This window comes from Metopolophium dirhodum, chromosome 1 (genome assembly GCF_019925205.1).
Source record: "Metopolophium dirhodum isolate CAU chromosome 1, ASM1992520v1, whole genome shotgun sequence".
Classification (NCBI taxonomy): Eukaryota; Metazoa; Arthropoda; class Insecta; order Hemiptera; family Aphididae; genus Metopolophium; species Metopolophium dirhodum.
The window spans coordinates 90,949,121-90,971,105 of NC_083560.1; the positions used below are offsets into that span (position 1 = coordinate 90,949,121).

The 21,985-nt window shown below is 30.9% G+C and overlaps 1 protein-coding gene and 1 pseudogene across 1 annotated transcript; both read left to right on the forward strand.

Annotated features, from left to right (window-relative positions):
- The first annotated feature begins 209 nt into the window (after window positions 1-209).
- Window positions 210-668, forward strand: LOC132945084 (52 kDa repressor of the inhibitor of the protein kinase-like). The gene has a single exon (XM_061014713.1). It carries the CDS (start codon window positions 210-212, stop codon window positions 666-668), a length of 459 nt encoding a protein of 152 aa, XP_060870696.1.
- An 11,733-nt stretch (window positions 669-12,401) lies between these two features.
- Window positions 12,402-21,985, forward strand: part of LOC132945093 (uncharacterized) — a 32,875-nt pseudogene continuing 23,291 nt past the window's right edge.

Sequence of the window (21,985 nt, forward strand, 5' to 3'; positions counted from 1 at the left end):
GACAAAACTTAGGTGCATTAGTAAAAAAAAAATATGATAATTGGAGAAATGCAATAGTTGATTTCAAAGAACATTCTAACAAGGGTTATCATAAAACGTGTGTGTTAAGTTCAGATCATTTTATTGATGTTATAAAACATCCTGGGAAGTCTATAACGTGCAAAATAGAAACTGGAAAAGCTTAACAAATTAGAAAAAATCGAAAAAACATGTCTCCAATAATTCAAACAGTAATTTTATGTGGTAAACAAAATATTCCGCTCAGAGGACATCGAGATTCCAAGAAACTTATTGTTGAACAAGAAAATGACAAGTTAATCCAAAACCAGGGGAATTTTAGAGAAATATTAAGATATAGAGCGCAAGGAGATGACCATTTGAAATCATTTTTGGAAGCTGAAGGAACAATAAAATATACAGGTGCAACACTTCAAAATGAAATCATTGAATCCTGCAATAAAATTATTTTAAATAAAATTGTAACAAACATAAATTCCCAAAGATGTTTTACAATACTTGCTGATGATACAGCCGACATTAGTGGAATCGAACAAGTATCTTTATGTGCACGCTATTTAGATGTTGAAAATATGATTATTAAGGAAGAATTTCTTCAGTTTGTGCCTACGACAGATACTACTGGAAAAGGTTTAGTCGATATATTATAAAAAATTTACATTCATTCGATATAGAAACAAAATACCTAAGAAGGCAGGGTTACGATGGATGTGCATCTATGTCTGGTCAATTTAACGGATTTCAAGCTATTATTCGCCAAAGTTACCCACTTGCGACGTATGTTCATTGTGCTGCTCATGTTTTAAACCTTGCTGTTTCTTATTGATGTTCTATACAAGAAATACGAAATTGTTTAGGAAAAATATCTAAAGTTCGAGATTTTTTCATTTACCCGAAGCGGAAAGACGTGTTAAAAAATGAAATCGAAGAAAGTCAAGAATGTATTACAAAAAAAAACATTAAAAAGATTATGTGCAACTAGATGGGTTGAACGTTTTTATGCTGTGAATGATTTTCTTGAGCTTTTCGAGTACGTAATTGAATCGTTATTTATAATTTCGAAGTGAAATGACACTGAAACATCATCACAAGCAAGCAATTTACGAACATCAATACTGAAGGGAGATTTTATAATTTGCTTACTTATTGTGAATAAAGTATTTAGTTATGGACTACCTCTTTTAAAACAACTTCAAAGAATAAATATTGATCTAGGTGAAGCTATGGATTTAGCGGAAGATACAATAAAAGAACTTAAATCTATAAGATCGAATGCTGAGTCTGAATTTCACAAAATTTTTGAAAATGCATTGACCTTAGCAAATAAACTAGATATAAATAATTCCATACCACGTATTACAGGAAGACAAACGAAAAGAGTAAATATTGAGACAAATTCGCCAGAATCATATTTTCGAGTTGCTTTTTTTATTCCTTACTTAGATAAATTTATAGATCAACTAAATTCAAGGGTTGTGAATCAAAAAATGTTATTATTGGACTTCAAATCATTAATTTCAACAGACGAAAATGAAGCTCACTTCTTACGCCTGGCACAAAAGTACATGGTTGACTTAAATGAATGTGAAGAATCTGTGTTATTGGCTGAGTTCAAATTATGGCAAAGACGTTTAGAAAATATTAGATCATCAAATATACCAAGAAATGCCATGGAAGCAATAGTTTTATGCAATAGACAAGTTTATCCAAGTGTATTTAAACTGCTACAGATTTTTGCAACTTTACCAGTATCAACTGCATCTAGCGAGAGGTCGTTTTCAAACTTGAAAAGAATAAAAACATACTTGCAAAACACAATGTCACAAGTAAATCAACATTGGTTAATTTATTCTTTTATAATTATGAGTTTTTAAGTTTTTTTTTTTTTTTAATATAGGGGCGGTTGAATGGTTTAGCTATGCTAGCTATCCACAGAGAAGTTGGAATTGATGTCGATGAAGTGATCGACCAACTAAGTTTAAAGAAGAGGCGCTTAGATTTTTTACTATAGGTCTATAGATTTAATTTAGTTTAAAAACTGTTAATATTTTAAGGTAATTTTTTAAATAAATATTAGTAATCTGCAGTATTAAGTTATAACCTACAACTTGTCTACCATTTACATGAGTCTTAATTATAAGACCGTTAATTCCTAACATAGTAATATGTTAAAAAGTAATTTGTTCAATGTGTTTTTTACATCAGTTAATAATTCTAAAAATGTTGTTTGTGAGGTTCAATAAACGTTGGACACCCCTCGATAAATCACCCAAAATACGCCACTGGCCGCCGCAGTAGTACGCGTCTTAGACAAGTTCTGTTCCGAACGAGGGATACCGGATCGAATAATTACAGATCGAGGTACGTGTTTTACGGCCAACGCGTTCGGAAAATTTTGTAGCGATCGAGAAATACGTCATACACTGAACTCCACACGTTACCCGCAGGCTAACAGGCAAGTAGAGAGGGCCTATCGTACAATTGTATCGTTACTTAGTGTCACGACCACCGACCACAATAATTGGGACACGCAACTACGGTAGGTACGTCGAGAATATGTTGAACACGGCACCGAATAAGTCAACGACAAAACACCGTACGAGACGTTGCACGGTTACCTACCTCGTTTTCACAAGGGAATACTACCTACGCTGAGCCTCATTCGAAATAACTGGCGGGACCCACAGGAAATTCAGACGGAGGCACGACGAAACATTATCAACGCCCAACGGGCAATGAAGATTTCCCACGACCGCAAGAGGTATGAGGGCGTAAGGTACGAAGTTGGTGAAATAGTGGTTATGATAAAACCACCAGTTCCGCATATATCCGCAAAACTTCAATCCAAATACCGCGTAAAACCCCTTCAGGTTATGGAGGTACTGCCAGGCGACACATATCGCGTTGCCGAACTCGCAACAGACAGGCACGAAGTGTACGCCACGACGGCACATGTCTCGCAGCTCAAATCGTGGAAGGTTCTGAACGAAGGGCACGACGACAGTGATGAGGGCAAGAACGACGACCTCAGCTACGACAGTGATGAAGACATCGATGGTACTGCCAACCTACCTAAAAACGACGAAATCCTCGCAGACAACAACGGGGAAGGAAGAGCCGAGCAGACCATGATAAGTTCGTCAAGCCAGGACGATAATGGTCCCAAGCGCAGTACGAGGACTCGACAAACTCCACAACAGGTTAAAAAAAAAAAAAAAAAAAAAAAGAGTAACATTTCAGTTTATATTCGTTTCTTTTTTATATGTATATTTATATTCATGTTAACGAGGTGTCTGGCCCGGGGACGGTCCAGCGGTCAGGACGGTCGAATGTTAGCGCCACCGTGGCAGCACTGACTCGCGCCGGCCGCTCGACCGTGCTCGGCCACGACTGCCTCGTCCTGTTTTGCGCGAACCGCGGTGTGCGACGTTTTGCCACCGACGTCCGGTTTCCGACGACTGCCGTTCGACCGTTTAACTATTATTTACTATTGTATTGTAACGTTCAATAAAAGTGTAACTCTTAAATAATAATTGTGTTTTAACTTCAGAGATCCTGACATCGATATTCCTTAATAAAATATTAACAATATCACTATGCATCTGAATTAGAGAATGAGAAAAAACTGGTATGTAATGTTATACATTTCTTCAAATACATATAGCATGGAAATTTCATATTAGAAAAATATTAAATTATCCATTTTAAATGTAAAAAAATCGATTTTTAAAACCGATGTGGAAAAAAGTGTGTTGCGATTAACAGTTATAAATTTAGTGAGCTTAGAGAAAACAATACAACTAAAGTTTTTCAAAAACAATAATATGGAAGTTCGGATGCACAAAACATACCGCTGGAGGTCTTCCGACGTATATTTGAGTATATAGAGATTAATTAATTACATGAATATAAATTAGAAAATATTTTGACTAAAGATATTATTTCGAAGATATTTTCACCGGTCGCCGTTTTTCAAAGTGTTTATGGCTCATTTTTCTTCTTTTTTTTGATAAAATTGCTCCAACACAAAATACTCGCTCAACTGGAGCACTAAATGGCAGTGGAGTATTATACTTTCATCAGTGTAGGAGTAAAATTAAGAGTGTCCAATTTCTTTGTTGGATTTCCGTCTCTTTAAGAAGTCGCCCATTCCATTTCGCCAGCAATGTTTTCAGGTTTTTTTGTGTCCAAGAAAATAAAATGATGAGTTAGCATTTTCATCACTTTCACTATCAACATAATCATGTTCACTTATGGGACTGTTTAAACGTCCACCTAATGGCATATTTGTATGAGTCAACATAACAGCGTCTCGCAAAAGAGTGACTGCAGTATTGTTCTTGTATTCATTAGCTATCCAAGCCGTTTAAAAAAATTGGACGTGATCTCGCTGCAATTATGAGGAATTCATCATTTAAAAGTTCTCCAAATCTTTTATTACTCCTTCATGGAGAGAAGTTATTAAATGCTTACAATAACACATGTGACTGTTTTTGAGTTTTCAAATTTCGACATTAGTTTCGTTATAGTGGGCAATAATATTAACATAATATTATGTACACCTTGAAAAACTAAATTATATGTATATTAAATATTGGAAACTATTACAATTATTATGCCGAGAAAATAATAATAATTGGTGATAAATTCAAGTTTTTAAAATTATTCTTATTTTGAATCATACTTGAAGGATATTAAAGGAATTAGCTAGTAGCCCAATAGTTGTACAGTATTATACAGTACTCTTCGATAAAATCAGAATCGCTCTTTTTATTTTTGAAGACTAATTTCATCACACATAGTATTAAATTTAGAAGTACTTGACCTATAACAGTTAAGAAAAATTTTTATACTGTCATATACAGAATTCCACCGAGTAACATTTGGTGTTTTGAGATACATGCCTAAAGAATTTTTATTTTGTCAGCAACTTGGGTAGAACGATTATGCTTATTGAAAATATCATTTATTTCTGCAAAAGTTGGTTGACTTTGTTTTTTTATATTGGTAACAGAGTAATGCAGCTACGGAATTCTATGAAATAATGTAATAGGCATTAAATTATATAATTAATACTTCTAATAAAATAAAAGAATAATAGAATCATGTTTCTCTAGAAACCAAATACACATTATCATAATAATGCTGTTTTTGTTATGACCTCCAGAAATGACTAGTTATACATGATTTATTTCATCTGAAAGCTTACATAGATAATCATATAAACAGGAACCTATATCATTAGCCCCTCTTTTAGCTATGGGCTTACTCCAAATGTAACGGGATGCATTAGAAGAAATAATAATATCAATTTTCAAATTGTAAGTCCAGAGCTATCGCTTATAAAATACAACTGATGACTCTAAAGATGGAGTTAGGAAGCATTGCTGGAGATCAAAGGCTAACACAAGTGTATTTGTTAAAGCAGTTGATGCATCAATTCTTTTTGAATTATAAACCTCTTCTGCGCTATATTGATGTTCTTTTTTTCAGTTACAAGCTTATTTTGTTTTCTTTATTCAAATGATTTGAAAGTTGCATTTTAATTCTATCACATTAACCACACGTATATTTTTAGTGTTTTTTATCTTTAAAATTCTCATAGACTACTTACTGGTTTTTAAACAGATTTTACATAATCGTCATATGGACATTGTAGTGTGAAGTAAGGAAGTAAATATTTTTTAGCCGTCTCCTTCCGACAGTAGTGGATTTCATAGCTGGAAAGCTTCTTAATATGTTTTTTTACTAATGTTATATCCTCAACACTCTTTTTGCAAATAAAAATGCAATTGTAATGTAATTGTTAGCGAGTGGTTTTTTTCTGCCTTCATGGTGACGCTTTTCGTAGTGCTCTTCCATTCGCACCTGCCCGTCAGCAACTGCATCATTCACCTGTTTCTGCGCTTCACTCTGGTTTGTCCGCTTGCTTCGGGTGCGGCTGAAGCTGGACAGTGCATCACCTGTGTACCGAGGTCGATAGCCATGCAGAGCTTCTAATGGTGTCTTTGTACTAGTTTTATTAACGGCGGAATTGATGTGTGTTTCCAATTCTCCAACTTTATCGTCCCAACTTTGTTGGTCAGTGGACAAAATACTGAGTAATGGTACAATGGTTCGGTTGGCCCTCTTTACTTGTCCATTAGCCTATGGGTGGCTCGTCTAAATAAGCGTGTGTTATATGTTTCGTAGTCAACAAAATTCCTCGAACGCCTTCCCCATGAATCAAGTGCAACTGCGGTCACTGATTATTAGTGTTGGGAAAAATCCGGATTTACCGAAGTTCGAAAATCCGGATTTCGGATTTTGAAACATTGAATTAATATTTTTAATGGATTCCTTATATTAAAGCCTTGATTAATACACATTTTTTTTGTAATGAATTAATATATTTATAGGAAAACTTTTAAAGCAAAAATATAACAACAACAACAACAATTATCAACATCGCAATAACATGTAGATATTACGACCTAAACTCAATTTATACATGAAATTAGTAAAAACATTTATAAGTATCAGAATAATTTATTCAAAAAGACACAATAAATAATATCTAAATATACTTTGTTTAACTAACAAAAAAGTAAAAGTAATAATGCAAATATATACTTAATTACAAAAATAATAATTTATAATAGTAACAATGAAAATAATAAGTTGTTAATTATGTCTTAATAGTTGTTTTTCAAAAATACCAATGCTGACAAATGATACGGCGTCATTCGGTTTCGCTTGGGTGTAATTATATTACCTGCTGTAGAAAATACACGTTCGGACGATGCTGATGAAGCAGGAATGCATAAGATATTTTTTGCCAATACTGATATTTTAGGATATACATTTTCCCGGGCTTTCCACCATAAACATGGGTCCTCGTTGTGATTTATTTGAGGCTCTGACAAATAACGAGTAAATTCGTCCTCGTCATCATCAGAGAATTGGCCCATTAGCTCGTCTAATATAGTTTATTTTGCAATTTGAGCATTGCCACATACAGTTGTCGAAATGTGATTTACAGATAATATTTCTGAATGAACAATTGACTGAATACAGTATTTAATTTTTTCCGAGTGTTCAAATTTTAAATGTTTGTACCTAGGATCAAGTAGACTTGCTATTTGAGATACATTCACCGGTATTTCATTAGTATTTTTCTCAGACACACTTTCCATAGAAAATCTTTTAGTCAAATCTTTGGAAGCTGTGTTTTTAAACATGGTAGCGAACATACAGTCTGTTTGATTTGAACTCGAGTGTTTAGTGATAAGACTACCAATAAGTGGCTGAACCTAAAACACAAAAACAAGTTTTTAAAGTTTTTACAATTAAACAATAAAATTAATTATTAACAAGGTTTTTGTTTATATTAAATATTTATTGACAATTATCTTGATGCTAGAAATAGAGCAAAAAAAAAAAATACATCAAACTTATCTGACAATGTTGATGAAAGTGAAAAAACAAAGAACATTTAAGAACATTTTTTCAAATAAAAAAGATGTTTGCCTGTGGGACTCCACTCATGAGTATCTGCAGTGTTACGCATAATAATGTATTACAAATTTTCATGTTTTGATTTTATTAAAAACATTATTTTCATATCATTGCTCATGTAATTGTATATTGTGATACACTGGCTAGCATTAAAATTATTTTGTTTTTAGATTCGACATCTGATGATACTGATAACGGAGAAGTACATTATAATATGCCAAATAAACCTTCAGGTAAAAATACTTTGTAATATATTATATTTATTTTTATAAAAAGTGAATGTAAAAATAAGTATTACTTCAAAATAGTTGAATCATATTCTTATATACAAACAAAATTGTGGTAATTTATTTATTTTTTTTTTTTTTTGTTTATCATACAACAATAATTAAATATAATGTTTTAGATTAATTAGATGTTCGCATGCAAATAAATATTTTGTACTAGTTTTTTTATTGAAAATTTTAAATACGATTTTCAATCATGGATTTTTCTGATGATGAATGCATAACATTAATCAGTTATATAAATCGCGTCCTATTTTATGGGATCCGTGCAATTCTATGTACAAAATGACAAAAAAAAAAATTGATTTTTGGCAAGAAATTGCAAATGAGATGGGAAAAGATATCAATCAAACCAGGAAAAAAATGGATAGTTTGTTTGCGTCATACCGGAGAGAGAGGCAACGCGGAGGAACTAATGGTCATTCTGGAGCTGGAACTAATGAAATATACCATTCAAAATGGTTTGCGTTTGCAGAAATGCAATTGTTAAATGACAAATTCAAACCTCTGACTACTACAGATACAATAATTAACGTATGTGCCTGCACGTTTATTCAAATAATTTTTATTTAGGTATACCTAAACATAATTATTAATTATGCATCAATCATTATCATAATTCATAGATATTATTTTAAAATGACTTGTGTATTCAATTATTATATAAAAATTAGTTCGTAAAAAATTGACAAAAAATATTATAAGAAAATATTATCACATGTATTACAGTAAGTAAATTTGAGTATATAGAGCGATTAAAATATATTATTTGAAAAATTACTATTTAAGTATAAAACATTTTTGTTTAATAATTAATTACGAACTAATTATAATTAAAAGTTTTGATTTTTATTTAGTAAATAATATATATTTTAATGATTTTTTTCCCGGACTTTTTTTCATAATATCCCTCTCAGCTCTAACTTACACATTTGTGTATGATAATGCAATACACTTAATAGCCTTAAATTATTTGTACAATAATATAACTTTGGTACTGACCTACACATTTGTGTAGGTAAATCAATATTGTCATAAAAACCTGAGATATACCAAGTGCTTATAACACTTAAATATATTATATACACATCATTATAGTATTGTAGGCTTGTAAACCATTATTAAAAATATTATTTGTTGATTAGGTTAGCAGAAAACATACCAACACATTTGTGTAGGTTAGGTATCAATAAATAAAATAATATATTTTTATACACCAATATAACCATACTTTTATTTCTTAAATGATTATTACAATTTGAATTTTTTTTATAAAATAAAAACCAAAAAAAAAATAAGTCATCTCGACTTTAACATAATTATTTAACTTTTAATTTTAAAACTTATAAAAACAGTAAGTACCTATACTGAGTTAATTTTTAGTTTAAAAAATCTATTAAATATGACTATATTTTATTTATTTTTATGAAAACTAGTAAAGCAGTTGTTTTTTGCTGTAAGGCATAAATAAATATTACATTTTGTACATATTACCCTCGTTCTACTTTTGCAATTCTTCATCCTGCAGTTCCTAGCCGTTGATAATTTACTTACTTCGGGCCAATGTTCAAATCCGTCTTTTACCTTTGTTGTTGGTGGAACTGGAGCTCTATAATTTTGTGGCCTATATAGTTTTTGAGGAACTTCTTCAGTATCTGACGAACTGGATTCTTCAGGTAATGAACGTTTTTTTACAGTTGTAGATAGCCATTCTTGAGCAACAGACATTTTAAAGTTCATAAGGTCCAAGATTTCTTTTTTAGGTAGTCGCATTTTTTCAGCATCTTCACGGTACTCCATCCACGCGTTCACTATAGTTAAATCGATAAAATGTAATGCCACTTTTAGGGTCCACTTTTTAGTTTTTACCCATGTTCGATAACATTCAATCTGTTGATCACATACGTCAACTCCACTCATATATTGATTATATGATTTTACAATAGCTGGACAAGGAACTTCAATTTCTTTGCTTTCTGTCTTACTCCACCTCTTTACCGTAACATGTGGCTCTACTCCTGCTATAGTAGATAGTAAAGTAACACATTTGCTATCTTTCCATTTAACTGCTGTAATTTTGTTATCACCTCTAGTGAACTCTTCCCAGGCACCTCTTTCAAATTTTTTGTCCTGACTAAAATTAACATTTTTAAGCCGATTTGACATTATTGTACCTGTAGCCATTATTTTTTTGCTTATCAATCGATCCATTAACGGCACTGTAGTAAAATATCGATCAAAAAATAAAACTGATCCTTCGGGGATAGTTTGAGATAAATGAATGACAACCGCAGGTCCTAGTCCCAACGTTTTATCTTGAAACGGTGTTTCGGCACATTGATATATTTCAAAATCTAAAACTTTGCCTTTGGACGTTGTAATAACAAAATTTTTTAAACCTGTAGGTCGGGGTTTATTTTTTACGTACTGCCTGTTGGGACATCGACCTGTAAAAGGTATCATCTGCTCGTCGATTGAATAACAGCCAATCGAACGTGATATACTCCTACAAGCGTTACGAACTTGGTCGACAATTGGTTGAATTTTCCAAAGTTTACTATTATTATCGGTTGGACGGTTATTTATATCAACATAGTGTAGACAAGTACGTAAAATTAAAAATCTGTCCCTAGTTATAGCTTGAGAAATACAAATCAAACCATAACTTCTATTCCAGTACATACGAAGTCGTGGGTACTTTATTATGCTAATCATTGCATGAACGCCGTATAATATTTTAATTTCGTCAGCTGTTGTTTTAAGTTCTTTACCCATTTTATTTAAAGCGTACATATTGGTGTATAATACAGCGTTTTCAAAATGTTGATTTGATAGATATTTTTGAACATAAGCCAGAGGTGAGGGAATATTAATTGGTAAGTGAGGTCCATATGTATTATATCCTGGCAACAGTGTTCCAGTAAATGGTTTTTGTGACCAACCAATGTTTACTTCTACTACATTTTGTACAAGAGAATCGCCTATTGCATGTTCAGGGACCGACATAATTGGTATTTCAATTTGATTAGGAATAATAATTGGTACATTACCATTATGTATACTTTGATCACAATCTCCATCTGAATCTGAAAAATCAGATTCTCCAACATTTTGTGAAGTTTTGGGCTTCCAAGTACGATCAGCATCTGAATCATCTCCACTCTCACATTCAAAATCTGAATCACTTAATGTAGCCATCAGTTCAATAAAACTTGTACTTAACTTCGCACGACGCATAGTTAATATTTAAATTAAAATTCAATAAAATCAAAAAATATTTAAAATTATTATGACACCTACTTAACACATAAGCCGAACACGCACTAATGTGTAGGTCAACGATACGACGTTATTTCGCGTGAATGGTGAACAACAACTAATGTCTAATAAATAAATTAAAAACCTCGTAAGATTTTAATTTAAGTCTATATGTATTACGATAAGATATGTTAAATACGAGTTATTTATAACCATCGGAAATTGACTATATTTGGACTGTATAAATGAGAAATTAAAAAAAAAAAAATATGTACTAAATTATAAATAGAAAATTGTGGAATTATTCTGATTGGTTATCGGTAACATACACAACCGTGTTGTGTAGGAACGAAACCCGTATCATATTTCATAAAAATAATACAATATTTTGAATCTAACTTACACATTTGTGTAGGTTAGTAAACAATAAGAACTAAAATAAAACTTAGGCTCGGTATTTAATTATTATGCACATAAGTGTAGGATAGGTAAAAATTAAGGGATAACTAAAATTTCGTTTGCCATATTATTTTATAAATCAGGTTTTTTGGTACTACGATATAATCAAACACATACTAGGGCATGCTAACTTTTTTATAGCTACTTTATTAGCGACATTCATAATCATTGAAGTTTGGAGTTTGGACTGTCTGGAATAGGTACCCGACTGTCCTACCGGCTACCTTCCTATAGTACACATCTGTCCTATTGTATTTACATGCGATAACTCGTAAATGCTCACAATACTGACTCAAATACATACATACAGACCCGGGCTATTATTTATATTATGGTGTCTGCTTATTTATTTTAATTTATACTGTATAACTATCGACATTATAACCATAATTCCCTAAGGGCCGCACACCAGAGAAATTATAAACATGAAACATGAAACTATAATTGCATGAAACTAGCCGATATATTTGTATAGGAAGCACACACCAAGTTTCATCCAACTATTTTTATTTATAGTTTACGAAATTTATAACACGAAATTTGTTATTCTGGTTTCATTGTTTCAGTTTCATGACCATTTTCACACAGTCATGCACGTTTTACTCAGTCATACATGTTTAGTTTTACTCAGTAAATGCTCTATTATATAATTTGATTTATAAGCTTATTTACTATTCAATATTTACAAACTTAAAATAATAGTACTAGTTTAAAAAACAAGATTTTTTTTCGAATTTTTCCACGTACTGAAAGAAAGTAAGTAGGTAGGAACTTTTATTTTAAACCAATCAATACAACAGAAATATACTTTAAATTAAACTTATACTTATTTGTATATTATTCATATATTTTTTGTTCAACATATTCTGTAGTTAATTAAAAATGCCGAAAAAAGAAGATCCTGTCTTTAATACACTATTAGTTGAAGCAGTAGAAAAACATCCATGTTTGTACATTAAAATTTAAATGAATATAGCAAACGTGAGTCAACCCAACTAGCTTTGGAAAGTATTGCTAAAGAAGTGAATGACACAGGTTAGTTAATATAAATACCTATTTTGTATCGTAAATATTATAAATATTATTATTGATATATTCTAAATATTATAGTATGTAAAAAACGATTTTTTTAAAATGTAAAACTAAACAAGTTTTGTAACATCATATTTTGTTATTATTTATATTATTTACAAAAGTATGCTGATAATAAAATAAATGTAACAATAAGCTACTGAATATAACTAGCACATGTAGTCCAGTGGTTATTTAATGGATGACTGACATATCCATATCACGTCTAGTCCACAAGTTACTTCGGATAGATATCATATAGATATCCATACAAGATTACTTCTGGACTAAATTTAATATGGATATGTTGGTCATCTATTAAATATCCACAATATCATAATGATTTACCCATATAGGTAATGGCGCCGGTATAGTCGGTATAGATGCGGTTGTTATATCATCGTTTCCTGCGCAAGCATACACACAAGAGCACAACACACAACTTATTATTGATACATGGGCACGGTGTGTTATTGTGTACTTGTGTATTGCAGTGTATAATATTACTGTATATCACTTTAGTCGTAGCTCGTGTATACTAGCTAGTATACTTCGTAATCATAATTAATAATTATTACTAAACTTATAAGTTGTATTGTTTGAACGCGGACCGCCAATTCTTGAGTTTGGCATCACGGCCGCTATGCGCGCGCCGCGCAGTCTGAAGTCTGAGTAGAATCGTCTAGAAACTAGACGCAACTTCCGCTTATCCGCTCTAGCGCGCCGGTCGTCACTCGTCAGCCTGCGATTTATCCCCGCCGGTTTCTTGTTCCCGGTTCGACTTCGACTTTGACAGTTTGACGCGCGGTCATTATATTATATTATATAATTTGTTATTACTTATTACGCAATAGTCAATACTCATTACTTTCTCTTGTCATAATAGTGTCGTTTTCGTCGTTCTAGCCGTTCTAGGCTCTAGCTTTAATCCGCTTTAATCCTGAAGTTCATATATAGCGCATAGTATTATATGTTTGTCTATGCTTATGTGCTACGGTCCTATATTCTATATACAGTATACGGACAAGTGTCTTTTGTTGTGCGTCCTCATCCACGTTATTATCCTTGTTTGCCACCCGAAACCACGTGATGTGCTAGTTTGAGCTTTCTGTGTATATTAATATTATATTATAAATGCTTATAATAGCACAAACAGTATAGTGACAGTACGTTTCCGTCTTAACGCATGACCTTTGCGCGAGCCCGTACTTATTTTCGTGTGCTGTTCTATCCGAGCCACAACGCGTAACCGTTAGGTCGTAAGTGATGGGCAGAAACGACTATTTGATACTACCGACTATTAGTCGGTTTTCCTCACGTACTACCGACTATTATTCGACTAATAATTTTCACGACCAGCTATATACAAATCATAGAAATTAGTCGAATGATTAGTCGACTATTTTTTTCCAACCAACTAATATGAATAAATGAAATTAGTCGACTAATTATTCGACTACTTTTTTCAACCAACTAATATGAATAAATGAAATTAGTCAACTAATTATTCGACTAAAATAACTGATAAATCGATAATAAATTCTAAGAAATTTAAATTGTAGTCGTAATTCTATTTAAAACTAGTCAAAACAAAAATACCGATAATGACACCCACGACGCACGTCGCACACACTACAAAGGTTTACATAGGTTAGGTTAGGTTACATCTCTGCTACCTCAGTACCTTCAGAGAGAATTTTTTCAAAAGCAGGTGAAATCATGTCAGTAAAAAGAAATAGAACACATCCAAAAAATTTAGATATGTTAATATTTTTAAACAAAAATTTAAAACAGTTGTAAATTTGTATTTATTTTTCCTAGTAATGTTTATGTTTCTTGTTATATTATTATTAATTTTGTTATATTGTTGAATTAAAGTAATTCATGCTAGTTTGCAATCAGTCCAATAAAAATCAGTTGAATAATAAAAAAAAGTCGAATTGAATAACGATAATAAGTTAAATAATAAAAATCGAATAATAATAATTAGTCGAATAATAAAAATGAGTCGAATAATAATAATAAGTCGAATAATAAAAATGTTCGAGTAAGTAAATTAGTCATATGGTACTACCGACCAAGTCGGTAGTAATTAGTCACTTTTGCCCATCACTGGTTGTCGTGTACCGTTCTGTCCGAGACACCACGTGACCGTAAGTTCGTAAAGTCTGTGCTACTCCGTATATAGTTGTGTACCGTTCTGTCCGAGCCACCATCACGTGACCGTCACAGCGTTCAAAATTTCAGATCAATCTACGCATTATTGGACCCGCGGTCGACATTGTGATCCGTGTAACGTCACAATAATAGGTGTATTCACTATAGGTATGTTATTTAACTTAATATAATAACTATAATATTATAGAGCTTAAATATATATATATATATAATAACAGCGTTCACCCCCGCTACCAATCACGGCCCGAGTTGCTTGTATAATAATATTATTAATATTATATAGAAGGGTCATCGTCAGCTCGACGCCGATTATCTGAGCAGATCGTATAGATAGTACTTATATATACTTCATATTATTATTTTAGAAAAATAACTTGGCACTGCCTTATTGTTCATTACATATTTTTATTTAAAAATAGGTATATTTTTTAATTCATATTTATTTACCTACCTATACATGCAGATACCGAATATAAATTAATATTAATATTATTTTGAGCATATGCGTACCAATAAGGTGCCTATTGAATTTTTACAAATTACCTACATTAAAAATAAATTAGGTATAGGTATATGTATATATATATATATATATATATAAATTTAATATTATTAATGAGTTCTACTACCAATATAAGAAATATATCTACGTGTGTGAAGTTGGGGGACCAAAGCTAGGGGACTAATTCTCGGACGACTAAGTGATAAGACACCTTGTACGTTTTGTTGCATTTCATATAAGTTCAGGGGTGCCATAGTATTGCACCGAAACCGTCAAATATATGTCGCCCTATGTCACACAGTAATTGTAAATTGTTTTAAAAGTTATTTTAAAATAATGGAAAGTTAGGTTATAAATTCAAAATTCCTCTAAAGACTATACAATCTAACACACATTGTTCTGTTTATCTTTACATTAGCTAATAAGGGTTTAAACATGTCATTTATCTTGAATTATTTAAAACATCACTTTTTGCGGAAACAGGTATGTATAAACTACTGTCTATTGTACTGAATAGTTTAACCATTGTTTGGAAATGTAAGTCTTTTATTCATTATGTGATGAGTAGTTACCTGAGGCACTAATTACTGTATTATGATTTTTCCGTCGTATGTTTACATCACAGTTTATAGAACCATATTTATTGTAAATACATTAATGCATGGTATTAATACATTTATTTGTAATTTAATATAAGAATGTAATGCTTATGAACTATTCAACTATGTACAGTGACGCATTTAGACATTTTGCACCCCTGTGCAAAACAAATTAAGAGGCCTAAACCACGGGAAATATGGGAGACATACCTCTTAAATTGTTTTTCCTCAAAAAACAACACATCCTTAATAGTTTTATACAATTTTGTATGTATCAGTAAGTATTATATTACCAAGATGTTTTTGCATACTACATGAAGATCATTTATCCATTGTACATTAATATTTCATTGAATAATTACTAATAACAGTTACTTTTTAAATGATTATTGGATACTGTAAAATATGATGAGTAACTTTATAGCTTATAGAAATGTATATGTTTTAATTGAGTTTCAGCATGAATAGCGGATTAAAATGCATATGCTGTTACAAAATTAATTTGATGACAAGAATAATTCATTTATCCATACATTTACTGTCAAAGCATTATGATCTATGACAAGAAATCATCGTTGAATTATGATCTATGACAAGAAATCATCGTTGAATCTGTTATTAAACACAATACTGTTGTATCCTTTTCACATTTTAGATTTAATACATACGATTATAAAATCATAAATCAAATTTGTATTGTTCAAGGCAACACATTTTATAAAATGTTATTATTAAAGCATATTACTTGGAATGGTAATTACTAGGGCTCAGATTTTATGTATTTATATAACCAAAGTAGGTATTTATACAACAAAAATATGTGCTAAAGAATTCAAAATATGTATTATCAAAAAAAATAATTATAATTAATAATGCAACCAAACTAGTCTAAAGTAACCTAACCAGACGAGTGTTGTAGACTGGAATTTAGTATGGAGGGAGGGGTTTCATAATAGTTCAATTTTACTTGATAAATAAATAAATACATTTATATACTTATTTATATGTTTGAAAAAGTGTTACTTGTCAGTACAGACGTGGTTATTTTTTTAGAATGAATAAATTATGAAATTAACTTAGATTATGTTTGTTTGAAAATATGAACTAATTATCATAGCATACTGATCTACACTTAATATATTTGACATTATTGTATCTGTTTGTAATAATTAATAATCAACTTTATTTAATATTTGTATGCTTAAATTATTTTAATTGTAATAACTATGTCTGCTATTGTCACAGTATTCACAAGCTCAATGGCGAATTAAAATAGGAGTGTATAATTTTTGAATATAATATATTTTTGTAATTTTAAAAATTAAAACCTATCTATTTTATATTTTTCAGGTGTTGTGATCCTGCTTTTTCCAAACGATTTCCGCACAGCAGCCTTACCTTATTTACAGCAGCATCACATCAACTCACATAATAGTTGTAGTTAGTATTAGTGGTAGTTTTAGTTTTAGCTATAGTTGTAATAAAAAAAAAAAAACGGAGTTCTCCCACCCCCCCTAAAAAAAAAAAAAAAATAGTTGCAGTAGTTTAAAAGAAAATAGTTCTTTTAGTTTTAGCTGTAGTTTAAAAAAAAGAAAATAACCCAAAAAAAGTAGTGGTAGTCGTAGTTTTAATTAAAAATAAAAATAAATTGTAGTTTTAGTTTTAGTTGTAGTTGAAAAAAAAAACCCAAAAAAAAGTAGAAAAAAAAAATCCAAAAAAAAGTATTTTCAGTGGTAGTTGTAGTTAACAAAAAAAAAAGTAGTTTTAAGTATAGTTGTAGTTGTAGTTTTAGTTATAATATTAGTTGTCGAAGAAGGTAAACTCAGACAGCTTAAAGTGCCAACGAATTGTTGTTAATTCCGACACGAAATAGTCGAAGAGGGTAAACTCAGACAGCAAAAAGTGCCGACGAATTGTTGTTAATTCCGACACGAAATAGTCGAAGAGGGTAAACTCAGACAGCAAAAAGTGCCGACGAATTGTTGTTAATTCCGGCACGAAATAGTCGAAGAGGGTAAACTCAGACAGCAAAAAGTGCCGACGAATTGTTGTTAATTCCGACACGAAATAGTCGAAGAGGGTAAACTCAGACAGCAAAAAGTCGTAGAGGTCTTGCTCAGGCAGATAAAAGTGGGAATACATTTGTAATTCAGACACAAAAAAAAATTATTTATAAGCTTTAAAATGAGTTTAGAAAAAAAATTGGATGAGGTAGCTCATTATATTAAGACTCAATATCCAAATTTAAATTTTGGAAATGTCTCAGTTTCTAACAGTTGTGTAATTAATATTTGCAATATCATCTTTAATAAAGAAAATGATAATAGTTTAAAAAAATCAATTGCAAATGCTATCAATAGAAAAACTTCATCTCTTCATAAACGTATTGAAAGTATGAACAATGTTGATTTATGTGATGGGTCAGAAATGAATAGTACAATAATAAAATGTATTGAAAATTGTAACTATACGTCTAGTGATTTCTTAAATTACAATAGTATAATTCTAAATGCCAAATGTAAACACATTAAAGTAGCTGCAAATCATGTCAACCGTACTAAAGTGTATAGGAAATTTAAAAAACACTGATAATATGTCCTTGTGTAAAAGGCTCAAAAAGAGTCAAAATATTTTCAAAATTTTATCGTGTATAAAAAATGCTAATATAAACTTTCAGTGAAATTTTCAAGTATCTACAGTCATTCGTTTTTTAATTACAATAAAATAAGAAAATTGTTACATGAGAAATCGAAAATGTTGTAAAAATATAAATTTCAGACGCTCATAAAAATTTAATTTAATTTTCTTGTAGACATTTTTTTTTTTGATAAAGGTAGACAAACTTATGAGTAATCTTATATTACATTTTCAAATCTTAGATTTAAAAAGAAAAATTTTTATGAATTCTCAACTCAAAATAATTTGCTAATTTTCGTGATTTTTCAGTATTTTGTCTACTTTGAACTTTAAATGCTTATAAATAAAAACTGTGACTAAGGATTTTTATTTTTTTTCATCTGCCTTTGAAACAATAACTTAGGAGCCTTCTATTAAATTGTCAAGCTTTTTTACTCACCAGATAAAATTTTATTGATAATTATAGAAAAAAATACTAAAAAAATTGAAAACTGACAATGTCCGTAAACAGCTCAAAAAGTTATATTTTCAAAATGTTATCGTGTATAGAAAATGGTAATATAAACATTCAGTCAAAATTTCATGTCCCTACGGTCATTTGTTTTAGAGTTACACCAAAAACCAAAATCGATTTTCTCGAAAACAGATTTTGCGTAAAAATTCCCGTTTTTCCTTAATTTTTCTTTTGTTTTTCACGTCACTTTTGAAAACTACTGGGAAATATTTACTTTTGACCCCTTAAAGTACCAACTAGATTCACTTTCCTATCAGAAAAATTACTGTGGAAGAAAATCCAAGCTCTTTTACTGTCCTAAAAGGTGATGACTGACACAAAAATAAAAAATAAAAAAAAAAGAAAACACACATCATTGTAAAATCAATACATTTATCGCTTCTTTCAGAATCTAAAACTATTAGTTGGTATTATATGATAATATATACTTACTATTCCTGTTGGGAGTTTTACCGCCGCCCGCAGCACCACGACCGCCTCTGCCGCCACCACCACGACGACCGCTGCCGCCACCACCATAACCGCCATAGTTATAGATGTATGTGGTCATCTAAACATAAGTTAAACTATAGGCATAAAGTTTAAATAATAAATGAGACAAAATATTTCAATATTTATATACTTTTTATACTTATAAAACAATAATTAATTGAGTAAACTTAAATAAAAAAAAAATGTTCCCATTAAAATTAAAAATTGTTTATATTACTCTTTATTATACTGTTGTTTTTTTTTTTTATATATACTTAGTTACCCTATTTACAATTAATGTAATAAATTTGAATTTAAATTAACCAAGGAAAATTAAATTTAAAATACAACACTTGCCATAAATTGAAGGAATCTCGAAGCTACAAAATAAAATTATTGAATGCTTAAGAAATATATATATATATAATATTTTAATTTTTAGAAAATGTATTTCGTAAAATTGTATTCTTTTAAAAATCATTATATTTATTTAAAATTTAATCGGTGTATAAAGGTACGTAAAATATTAAATATATCATATTATTATACTAAAGTATTCATAAAATAGTTTTAATAGTTTTAATTATATTCAACATTGTACTTACGATTTGTGTGTTCAGTTGTATATATATTGACTGTTTGGAGGGCTGCTAAAGCGTCGTGACTCGTGACCAAAACCAAATTGCAGAATGAATGATGTTCAGGCAAGGGTCAACCTCAACGGCTACGCGGCGGCGGCATAGTATAAAGCGGCCCCTAGACGATCAATAAAATTGACGAGTTAGATTGACACCAGCGTCAATGTACTTCAATCAGCTCGTCAAACACATCCGTCAATACTCATTCGATTCTGGATTTCAAAGTATTCGTGTCGTGTTCGGAGTGTTAATTTAAATATTTTGAAATGGTTTCCAATAGTGATATGGGGTTTCTAGCTGTGACTTTGGCAATATTCAAACTGAAGAACTAGACGCTGGTCAAAAGAGTGGTTTAAGCTGCAAAGTCGTTTTACTCATGAAAATTTGCTAAACGTTCTTCGAGATACAGAACCAGAAGATTACAAAAATTTTCTTCGAATGGACCAAGAAGGGTTTGAAACTTTACTTGAGCTAGTTTTGCTATAGCTAAATATTTCATACATTTTAAACTTCACATCGTATAGAGCTAGTTGCTGTGATCATTTTGCCGTTTCGTCTGTTCATTGCAAACCATTATTTAAGGTGGTTTAAGGCTGGGAAGTGATCTGCGGTGCGGGGGGCGGTAATACCTCTGAACATGTATTGCATTTGTTCAGCAGACGGGGAGGGAAGTAATATTATACACACGCATTATTATATTAATATAAATAAAAAAAAATCTATTATATACTATTATATATACTATTGACTTTTACCTTATAACCATAACAAGTTTTTTGCAATCGTTCCACACCGCCCAAGGGGCCATTGCACATGGTGCGTTTTTTTTTTTAAGTGGTGATCGCCATGAGCCCTAATCCACTGTTTTACCCTACGTAGTTTAACGTTTTTTAGTTTAAACCAATACATTTTTTTTTCGTTTGGTTATACTACTTAAAAATGTAATGTTGTTCTTCATAAGTGATTTTAATAACAGTTAAATAATAAAGTTACATACACTTGATTGTTTTTATAATCAATTATATATATATATGTAGAAAAAATTAGTCAAATTTTTCAGAGATTGTCAAGAAATGAAGTACGAATTTATGGTGGAGTTGTTGTTAGACACCACATGCCTCAATATGTAACGTTAGTTGTAAGGAACCAATGTGCAGAGGTTTCATTATTTTAATGTGTGAAAAGTGCCACAAACATGGTATAGTACCTGGTGGTGTGTTGTACCCTGAGAATTTTTCTTCACTAAACTGACCGTTTCAAGACATTGCCAATAGATAATATTGAATTATTAGAGACAACTGTAAATTTAGTTTTTGAAAAGGTACCGTGTATTCGAACCCTGGTCGACTCTGCCGCAGACAGTATTCATACTAAACTGACCGTTTCAAGACATTATCAATAACGGTAATACTAAAATATTAACTTCCTAGCAATGTTTGATAATTTTGATGTAGCAATCACGTAGCTAGATAATAGCTTTGATATATATTTAATAATAAAATTATATACATAATTAGAAACCGTTTTTTAGAAACGGTTTTAGAAACCACGAAAAATCAATAATTGTGTCTCAATGGCCGACTAGACTAAGTCGTGATCGTCTAATGGTTATACCTTATTATTTATCATTACAATGTACTTACCGCTAAGTAGGTGAAATAATTAACTTTGTAACTTAATTTTTCAACAATTGTCAAGGTAATGCCCACGTTTCGAAACAAGTAAAAAGCTGTGATGATTAAATTATTATGTAATGGTGATTGAAATTTATAAGATGTAACGGGGACGCTGATAATTGATAAGCTTATGCCCATAATCACATTATCAAAAATTAGATAACCCCGGTGCAACTGATT

What these genes read in the sequence shown, in the direction of transcription:
- LOC132945084 (XM_061014713.1), top strand. Translation starts at nt 210, where the DNA reads ATGTCTCCAATAATTCAAACAGTAATTTTATGTGGTAAACAAAATATT.